At 39.9% G+C, this 9,957-nt stretch overlaps 1 protein-coding gene across 1 annotated transcript; it reads right to left on the bottom strand.

The window, feature by feature from the left end:
* Positions 1 to 3,038: 3,038 nt before the first annotated feature.
* FABP7 (fatty acid binding protein 7) lies at positions 3,039 to 8,119 on the bottom strand. The gene is made up of 4 exons (XM_002746921.3): positions 7,968 to 8,119; positions 7,368 to 7,540; positions 6,643 to 6,744; positions 3,039 to 3,391 (listed from the first exon to the last, which is right to left on the bottom strand). The coding sequence occupies exons 1-4, from the start codon at positions 8,038 to 8,040 to the stop codon at positions 3,341 to 3,343; spliced, it is 399 nt and encodes a 132-aa protein (XP_002746967.1). The 5' UTR covers positions 8,041 to 8,119; the 3' UTR covers positions 3,039 to 3,340.
* Positions 8,120 to 9,957: the final 1,838 nt, after the last annotated feature.

Raw genomic sequence — 9,957 nt, 5'->3', positions numbered from 1 at the left:
CAGCCCAAGTCCTGCTTCAGCTTTTGGATGATTGAAAAGCTTTTAAGAACCAAAGTGCATTCCAGTGTTGGACAAGATGGTCCTTGGAGTTTCTCAGTTCACAACCTCTGGTGAGCTGGTGAGAGAATACAACTGTAAGGATAACAAAACAACTTAGCAGTTTTAGTCCAAACATTTGAAAGCTAGGAAAAGGATAAATTGAAAAAATAGCTATTTTCACTTTTTTTTTCCAATTTCAGTATACTTTACTGGAAGTAACTGTGAAATAGTTTTTCAGTAAGCATAAAATAAGGCATACACATTTTGACACTTAAGAAGTGTTGCAATCCTAAAAAGACAATACAGTATATTAAACTTAGTGGGTAGAAACACCATCCTCCTTACTACTCCACTTTCTTTTGTTTTTATTTATTTATTTTTTTAAAGACGGGGTTTCACCATGTTGGTCAGGCTGCTCTTGAACTCCCGACCTCAGGTGATCTGCCCACCTTGGCCTCCAAAGTGCTTGGATTACAGGTGTGAGCCACCAGGCCGGGCTCTTGTTTTTCTTTTCTTTTCTTTTCTTTTTTTTTTTTTTTTTTTTTTTTTTTGAGACGGAGTTTCGCTCTTGTTACCCAGGCTGGAGTGCAATGGCGCCATCTCGGCTCACCGAAACCTCCGCCACCTGGGTTCAGGCAATTCTGCCTCAAGCCTCCTGAGTAGCTGGGATTACAGGCACACACCACCATGCCCAGCTAATTTTTTGTATTTTTAGTAGAGACGGGGTTTCACCATGTTGACCAGGATTGTCTCGATCTTTGACCTCGTGATCCACCCTCCTCAGCCTCCCAAAGTGCTGGGATTACAGGTTTGAGCCACCGCGCCCGGCCCCGCTCTTGTTTTTCCTAATTCTCTAAGAAACAAAAAGCTACAGTGCCACAACATCTCCACATGTATACCTCAACCATGGGTATATATTTGTAGCTTTCCATGTTCCGGGTCTACATGTATGTCACTGTGAATGTATATCTAGGTGAGGGAAGAAGCTTCACAAAACAGTGTTAGTTTGTGTTATTGCGACCTTTGTATCATTTCAGAAATGTTCTTCCAGGGCCTGTTGGTCAAATTGCATTTGGTCTTGGTCATTTTTCCTTTTCTTTAATTATGTTTAACTATGTTAAGAAACAATGACAAGACTTCGGTTTGAAGAAAAATGATTTGCAATTACACAGAAAACTTTAGGAAGCAAACATGGTAATTATCCTCCCATAAAACGCCTTTGTTCTACTGCAACCCTCGGTCTTTCAGACCATTGCATCTTTGTTTCCATTTAGGCTGCACCAAAACCTTTTAATTCTTCACTCTGTGAGACAGTTGTTATGGAAACTGATGTCAACAGGATGTTTTTGGGGTTCGTTATAATGAGCTAAAGATAAATCCCCATCTTTGGCTTTGTAACTTTAATGAGAGAGGCCAGAATATGGGCTTCTGGTAGAGCATTAGCTGAAATCTCGAGTTAAGCAGCCCTCCACCAGATGCAGAGATGGTGGCTGTCAGGACACTTGGGAGCCAACACACTGTTCATGTTCGGCTTCATTCTTTTAAAGAGGTAAACTGAGTGCAGTGGTGGGTGACAGTAGTCCCAGCTATTCAGGAGGCTGAAGTAGGAGGATTGCATGAGCTCAGGAGTTTTAGACTAGATTGGGCAAAACAAGACCCCATCGCTTAGGGGGAAAAAAGGACGTTTTCTTGTACTTAAAACTGTAAGTTAATTGAGAGAGTCTCTGTCACCCAGGCTGTAGTGCAATGACAGGACACTATCTGGGCTCACTGCAATCTCCACCTCCCGGGCTAAAGCGAGTCTCATAGCTTAGCCTCCCGAGTAACTGGGATTTCAGACATGCACCGCTACGCCTGGCTAATTTTTGTATTTTTAGTAGAGAGGAGGTTTCACCATTTTGGCCAGGCAGGTCTCTAAGTCTTGACCTATCGTGATCCACTCAACTTGGCATCCCAAAAGGCTGGTGCTGGGATTACAGGTGTGAGCCACCGTGCCTGGTCAGTTAATTGAACTTTGAATTAATTTATAGAAACTTACTGAAAATACTAGTTTGATTAAAAATGAATACAGTATTACATATATGTGCTGATACTTATTTACCTCCCCAGCCTCCCAAGAAGCTAACAAAGAAAAGGAATCATCAGGGAGAATAAAATACTGTGTTTTTGTGTCAGAAGAAAAGTTAGCTTAAATATTAATTTTGGAGAGGAAATAAAGAGAAAGATTGCAAGATTTGCAGCTCTCAATATTATTTACTAGTCATGAGAACTTGGACAGGCAAATCTAACCTTCAATTTCCTTATTGGTAAAGTAAAAATAAATACCTGCCTTCTTGCTTCACATTGCACAGTTGAGAAAATGAATAAAAAGTATTTTGTAAATGATAAAATATGTAGTAATATTTGTTTGTTTGTACTTCACAAATTCAGGCCCTAGCCAGATACAAACAGATATTTAATTTGGTTTGATCAACTCAATTACATTCCCTTTCTTCTCCCCCCGAACTTTGAGTGTCTTTATGCACAGCACTCCATCTGCATTCTCACTAAACTGACTTGATCCAACTCAGTTTAGTTGTCTGGAGAAACATCTTTATAATACAGGACAAAAGTCACTCCCTTTTTCCATTTTCATTTCAATAAGAAATGTTGATTACATATTTTGATTATATTTCCCTTTTAATAAGACATTTTGATATACATCATTTTGTTTCTTCAAATATCTGTTTCTTCTAAAGACACCACTTCCATAGCCCAACCCGCTATACAAGGCTTCTCTGGGTTGTGGCCAAATGAATTTAATCATCACCGATACTTCAGCGAAGACTCAACCAAAACTGTGGCATTTCCATATTTTCTAAGACTATTGCTTATTTTTAAAATTAGTATTTTAAACAAAGTGCTAACTTTTCCAGCCTTACTTTATGCTGTAAGAGTGACTATTTTATTTAAAATTGTTTAATACAGAATTCTTAATGATACTAGAAACAACAACAAAGTTTCAGGTGTAAGGTTTTATTCAAATTTGATTTGCATTCCAAAAGAAATTATAAAATGTATTCACTTGTTTATTAAAAAAAGGGAGGGTACAAAATTTTAATTCAAATTCTAAAACATGATTAATTTTCAGATTAAAAGTGGACTAGTTGCTTGGAGTAACAAACTTTTAAATCAACATTTTCCATCTCCATGCCAAGGATAACCTTCTAATTGATGATCAGCTGTGCTGCAATAGGATAGCACTGATTTTGAGTAAAGAGCAAAACTGAAGAGCTCTTCTAAGACCAGACCAGGAACTTTTTTATGCCTTCTCATAGTGGCGAACAGCAACCACATCACCAAAAGTAAGGGTCTGCAAGGTTCAAAAGATAATCGAATCTTTTTACACAGGAACATCAGTCATCAAATTTTCAAGATTGTCATATATATGATCTAAGTATTATGCAAAAGAATGACATTTACAAACATTAAATGCTGCATATTCATTTCATATCTTGAAAAAAGACCCTATATTGTTGTATAGTTTATGTCTCTGAAATGAGAATGAAGCAAAAACTGAAATTAGCAATTGAGATTCAGGTCAAAAGAATTTCTTTTTTTTTGTTTTTTGAGACGGAGTTTCGCTTTTGTTACCCAGGCTGGAGTGCAGTGGCGATCTCGGCTCACTGCAACCTCCGCCGCCTCCTGGGTTCAGGCAATTCTCCTGCCTCAGCCTCCTGGGTAGCTGGGACTACAGGCACGCACCACCAGCTAATTTTTTGTATTTTTAGTAGAGACGGGGTTTCACCTTTTTGACCAGGATGGTCTCGATTTCTTGACCTCGTGATCCACCCGCCTCGGCCTCCCAAAGTGCTGGGATTACAGGTGTGAGCCACCGTGCCCGGCCTCAAGAATTTCTTTAGCCTTAAATTATCAAGGTAATTGAGATTAGGTGTGAGAAATGGAGTGTCTACTTTGTTTTCTCAGCTATCTGCTTTAAAAGTGAATGAGTTGTATAATAGGTTTACATAACAGTTTTCAATTCATAACCTAGATAAATTTTGAACAGTCATTAGAGAATCCAATCGTTTGAGCTGATGGTATTTGGAATGACTTGTTCCAAAATCAAGAGGAAAATGTATAGGTACAAATGTTCTCCTTGCTTCGGTTGTCATGGTTTAGTCTTTGTGAACCCAGATAGGTAGGTGGATAGGATGTGGAACATCAGCTCTATTAATTACTCTAATGTCAAATCTAACTTGAAGAGTTGCTATAAAACCACGTTACAGAACTTAGGGAATGTCAATGCTCATCGTTTTCATATGTTGATGTTATGTTCAAGAGTATAGTATATCCTTGTAGTCTACTACTCTTCAGTTTTGAACTCAGTCTTGCCTGATCATAGTCATACATGCCACGGTTGAGCTATCTACTTTTCTGTGTTCAGGAAAAAAAAAAAGGAGGTAAAAGCATAAAGGAGAACTTCAGAGTGAATCTTTTAGAAATCAGTCCTTTCTTTTGTTGATTGTTGCAGAAAAATGTGAGCAAATATCATTTAACACGAAAGGGAAACTGTCCCTCTGCTCCCCATCTCCACCTCCACAGAAACATAAATATCTCCATCTAGAACAGCACTGATTGCAGCAGTCAAAGGGAGAAGGAAACAAGAGTCCCTATTCTTTTTATTTTCTTTCTTTTTTTTTTTTTTTTTGAGACAGAGTCTCGCTCCGTCGTCAGGCGCCAGACTGGAGTGCAGTGGCGCAATCTCGGCTCACTGCAACCTCCGCCTCCTGGATTCAAGCAATTCTCCTGCCTCAGCCTCCTGAGTAGCTGAGATTACAGGCACACGCCACCATGCCCAGCTAATTTTTGTATTTTTAGTAGAGATGGGGTTTCACCATGTTGGCCAGGATGGTCTCGATCTGACCTTGTGATCCGCCCGCCTCGGCCTCCCAAAGTGCTGGGATTACAGGCGTGAGCCACCGCTCCCTATTCTTAAACAAGAAAATTTTCTCTGCCGTCATCTTAGAAGTAATATGTAAATTCTCACACCCACCTCCAAAACTGAATGAGCCTACCCACCTACGTCAGTATCATCAACAAGCCATCGCAGATCACACAAAATGTGTCTGAGGAAGGCTTGGTCAGGGCATAATATATTTCTCCTAGTTTATGATACCACTCCATCAGTAGAGAAACTGTTAATTATTTTATATTTGATTAATTTAGGACAAAAACGAGGAAAAAGTCTTGTAAAGATGGAGTCAGAAATGGATCAGAGTGATGCAACTGTAAGCCCAAGAACCTCAAGGATTGCCAGGAGCCACCAGGGAACTAGGAAGAAGCAAGGGAGGGAGCCCGCGGTAGGAAAGCCGCACTAAGGTTACCCTGACTTCAAGTGTCTAGCCTTCAGAACTGAGAAAATACATTTCGGTTGTTTTAAGCGGCCAAGTTTGTGGTACTTTGTTGTGGCAGGTTTAGGACACTAAATACATCCTCTTTTACAGGTAATTCCTAGTAAGAAGAGGGTGATTGCAAAAAAAATATTTTTTATGGCTACCTAGCATTGAATATACATGTTTAAAAGGCATCTTGTGCATCTGAGGAAAAAAACTGGAAAGAAGTTACATCAAAATAGTTCTCTTTGGGGGCTGGGAGCTGTGGCTCACGCCTGTAATCCCAGGATTTTGGGAGGCTGAGGCAGGAGCATCACTTTGAGCTCAGGAGTTGGGGACCAGCCTGGGCGACATGATGAAACCCCGACTCTACAAAAAATTAGCCCGGTGTTGGTGGCTGGCACCTGTAGTCCCAGCTACGCAGGAGGCTGAGGTTGTAGAATCGCTTGAGCCCAGGAAGCGGAGGTTGTAATGAGCTGAGATTACACCCCTGCACTCCAGTCTGGGTGACAGAGAAAGACTTCCAACTCAAAGAAAAAAAAATCTCTGATGATAAATTAGAGGGGATTTTAATTTTTTGTTATACTTTTCTGTTATATTCTAAATTATCTGCACTGAACTTGTGTAATTGTATAAACTGAAATATAAACTATTTAAACATCTCTTACAGGAGCTATAAAGTCATCTATCTGAGATTCTCATAATAGCAATTATCTTTATATATTTCAGTGATTATGGGCTTTATATTTAAATTTTATTTTATAAACATTCATAGTTATTCTACAAAAAATCTTTTGACCGCTGGGTGCGGTGGCTCACGCCTGTAATCCCAGCACTTTGGGAGGTCAAGATCACCTGAGGTCAGGAGTTCAAGACCAGACTGGCCAACATGGTGAAACCCTATCTCTGTTTAAAAAAAAAAAAAAAAAGACAGAGAGAGAGAGAGAAAACAAAGCTTTTTAGGCAATCAATGGCAACTTTAATTTTTTTTAACTACACAAGAATTTTTCTCTTTTCCTGCAATCAAAGAAATTGAGCTGAAGAAAACAACTAGGATCTTTTTGTTTCTCCTGTTTTACATATAAAGAACGTTGCTAGTGATGTATTATTAAAGAAGGAAAGAAGGAGGAAGAATGGAAGGGAAGGGGGAGGAAAGAAGAGGGAAGGAAGTGAGAGGGGCAGAGAGAGGACTAAAAACAAGGAAGAATGGAGAATCGTCATTACTTACCATAACCATTTTGCCATCCTTAATTTCTCTTACGAAATTTGTTTCTTTGCCATCCCATTTCTGAACGTGAACAAGTTTGTCTCCATCCAGGCTAACAACAGACTGAGACCAACAACAAAATGCAGAACAGAGCAATAAATACAATTCACATTTCTGATAAGGAAGACAAAGGATGGGAATGTTGAAAGAGTGGTATAATTGAATAAATCATGATAAATTAATTATCCTATTGTTAGCTCTACTCTTAGATTTTCTATTATGCAAATTTGAATAATTAATAATTTAATTAAAATATATACTTCTAAATATGAAAATTTAATATATCGAAAACAAAAATCCTAAACTAGTGCTTTGCAACTAGTCGTCCCTCCAAAGAAAACCTTAGAATGAGGCAAACTGTCCGTTTAGTCAATCTGAGGCAGCCTGAGGAATGAAACAAAATGCGATCTCTCTTTCAAACAAACATGAGTACATACTTTCTGAAAGACAAGTTTGATATAAAATGTGAGCAGTATATAGTAAGAGATAAATACAATAGAGATTTATGCTATAGCAAGTACACACTGTTCAAAACATATACACACTAAATTAACTTTGATGTATTTCTCCTTGAAATATTGAAAATACTCTATGCTTTCCATCATATTTAAAAAAAAACAAACATGCATTGGCAATCTTTATTCACCGCTCCCCATCCCCACTCTGGGGAAGAAGCAGTTTCTCACCTTACAGTTTCTATCATCTGCAGTGGTTTCATCAAACTCTTCTCCCAGATGGAAACTAATCTCCGTATTCTTGAATGTGCTGAGAGTCCTGATGACCACTTTGTCTCCTTCCTGACTGATAATTACTGTTGGTTTGGTCACATTTCCCACCTGCCTAGTGGCAAAGCCCACACCTAAAATAGCAAAGGGAACAGTACAGTCTGTAGCAACTTCCAACATAACTCACAAAGCAAGACTCTGCTTTCTGATTTCGGAATCCTGGTTCTAAAGTGTAAGTTTCATTAGAGCACGATTAGCCCATTAATCCTGTAAAACACTACTGCGATAATAAGGGGGTGCAGAAGAAAAAAGCAAAACAGAGAAGCTTCACATTTTCCATGGAATAGCAAATGTTCTGTTTTTGAGGGTGGTGGGGCTGGGTAAGAAGTCAAGCAAGAGCTGCATTAAAAATTCATTCAGTGGAAAATGCATAGCCTAGCATCTGATCAGGACAATGCAATCTGTCTTTGTCTCTTGCTGACCTGATCAGTGAAAAACGGAATCTGCAAGTATCTGAAGCAGCACGTTAAGAAGGAAATAGCTGGTCTCATTGTTACCTACCTAGAGCCTTCATGTACTCATCAAAGTTCTGACTGTCGGTCAGTTTCCAGGTAGCACAGAAAGCCTCCACCATCCTTGCCCTTTCCCCTCTTTAGAGACAAGAGCGAGGATCTTCTGGTCTAATTGCCACTGCAATTCAGAATCCCCTCTACACATCAGCAAGCAGCTCCTGCCTTCTTATTTGGAAAGAGGGTGGGCAAAAATCCAATGATTTGAATTGCAAACACACTCCTCCAGTGTCCTTCTTTCCAAGAGGCTGCCACAGAGGGAAGAGAAGGGAAGGAGCGCTCGAGTGAGGTTCCAATCCTCTTTGTGATTGGCTCAGGCCACTGGGTTAACGGAGTAGGTCGAGTTCCTCCCAATCCTTACACTACAGCCTTTCTGCCTGAGAAAGCTCTGCAGGGATTCAATGGGGCTGGAGGCAGGGAACGGGAAAATGAGAGGAGGTCTTTCAGGTTCAGTGAGAAAAAACTTGGCAAAAGCAGTCTCAGACTGCAAGGAAAGAAAAAAGATGCACAATGGGGCATTCAGATTGATTTCCGTTAATGGCAAAGCTGGTTACAAATGAGGACCCCCTTAAAGAAAACCACTGAAACGCCAGACTTTGCAGACAAAGGAGGCTGAATAGTGTGTGTCATTTTCTCTCATAGTTACAGGGAGAGCAAAATGCAGGCTAGAGTAAGCCAAACTGAAAAAGAGGAGGGGAGGAGGTGTAAATGCCTTCCGTAGATATACTGCTTGAAGTCTACTCTGATTGTCAATGAGGAAGCAAACTAATTTGCGTCCCTTCCCAACGCACACGGAGAGAATGTAAAGATCTCATTGTCCTTTCTAAAAATGTGAGAACGAGACTGCGTTGGAAAAGGGACCTAAGAAGAGTATGGTTGGGATTTACTAATGAGGTACAAAAAAAAAAAAAAAAAAAACTTTTCCCCCCCTCCTTGAAAAGATAACAGAGTCCATGTGGAAAAGCTGGACAGAAGATTATTTAGTAAGATGTTCAATTACCTGCACTCTAGGACCCTTTTGATTTCCTCAGGCCACATTTACCTAAAAACAATCTGTGTATATTGTTCATTTGTTGGGAGTTAGTGATGGGGAAGGGCAGGAACTGGAGGAGCAGTGGGAATCAGAAGAGTTTTGGCTTCAGTTTGTCCTAGTTCAGGGTACCCCAAGAATAGCAAATACCTCGAGGGTTCTAAGTATGTAAAGGAAGTCTCTGAAATTCCCCTTCACCCAAAGAGATTCTTCCTGCCTTACCAGTGCAAACCAGCAATGAAAGCAGCTTATCTGCCTCTCCTGAGGACAGAGTAGGAGAATCCGACTTGCAGTTCCCTGCTCCTCTCTCTCTCCTCCCAGTTAAACTGCAGCCCAGCACATTTCTACCCAGTCCACACCAAATTCAACAGAAAATGCTCTGAAGACTTCTTACCCTAACTGTGGGGCTACATGATTGATTCTTCTTTGGTGTCTCAAAGGTGCTTATTTAACATAAACTGTAGTCTTTCTTCACACCTGCTTTTCTTCCATTTTCACTTTATTTGTGAATGACACCACCATGCACCCAACTGTACGAGCCAGAGATCTCTGAATCATTTCTAACATTTTACCTCTAAAATGAACTTGATGTCAAGGCCTATCTCTTTTGCTTTGTGAACAGAACTCTGTAAAATATTTTACAGAGGTTGACTCTGAATCAATATGAGTAACTGAGGCCCAGGAAAAACACAGACCCAAGAAGCCTTAAGAAAGTGATCCCAAGGCGGTCAGATTACAGTTTGGTTTTATACATTTTAGGCAAGCAGGAAGTGCAGTCAAAAGCATAAATCAATACATGGAAGGCATACATTGGTTCAGCTCAAAAAGCCAGGATATCTTGAAAATGGGGGCTTACTGGTTATGGATGGATTCAGAGATTCTTTAATTTGCAGTTGGTTAAAGGAGTAAGGCTCTGTCTAAAACTTGGAGTCCACACAAAGAAAAAAATTTT

The sequence above is a fragment of the Callithrix jacchus genome, chromosome 4 (genome assembly GCF_049354715.1).
Source record: "Callithrix jacchus isolate 240 chromosome 4, calJac240_pri, whole genome shotgun sequence".
NCBI classification, from domain to species: Eukaryota; Metazoa; Chordata; class Mammalia; order Primates; family Cebidae; genus Callithrix; species Callithrix jacchus.
The sequence above is the reverse complement of the archived record's forward strand: the minus strand, read 5'-3'. Positions and strand labels throughout refer to the sequence as shown.

Coding starts and splice junctions, on each gene's coding strand:
- FABP7 (XM_002746921.3), bottom strand. CDS start 8,040: ATGGTGGAGGCTTTCTGTGCTACCTGGAAACTGACCGACAGTCAGAAC. Junction 6,745..7,367: donor CAGATGATAGAAACTGTAAG/GTGAGAAACTGC, acceptor TGTTGGTCTCAG/TCTGTTGTTAGCCTGGATGG. Junction 3,392..6,642: donor AGGATGGCAAAATGGTTATG/GTAAGTAATGAC, acceptor TGAACCTTGCAG/ACCCTTACTTTTGGTGATGT.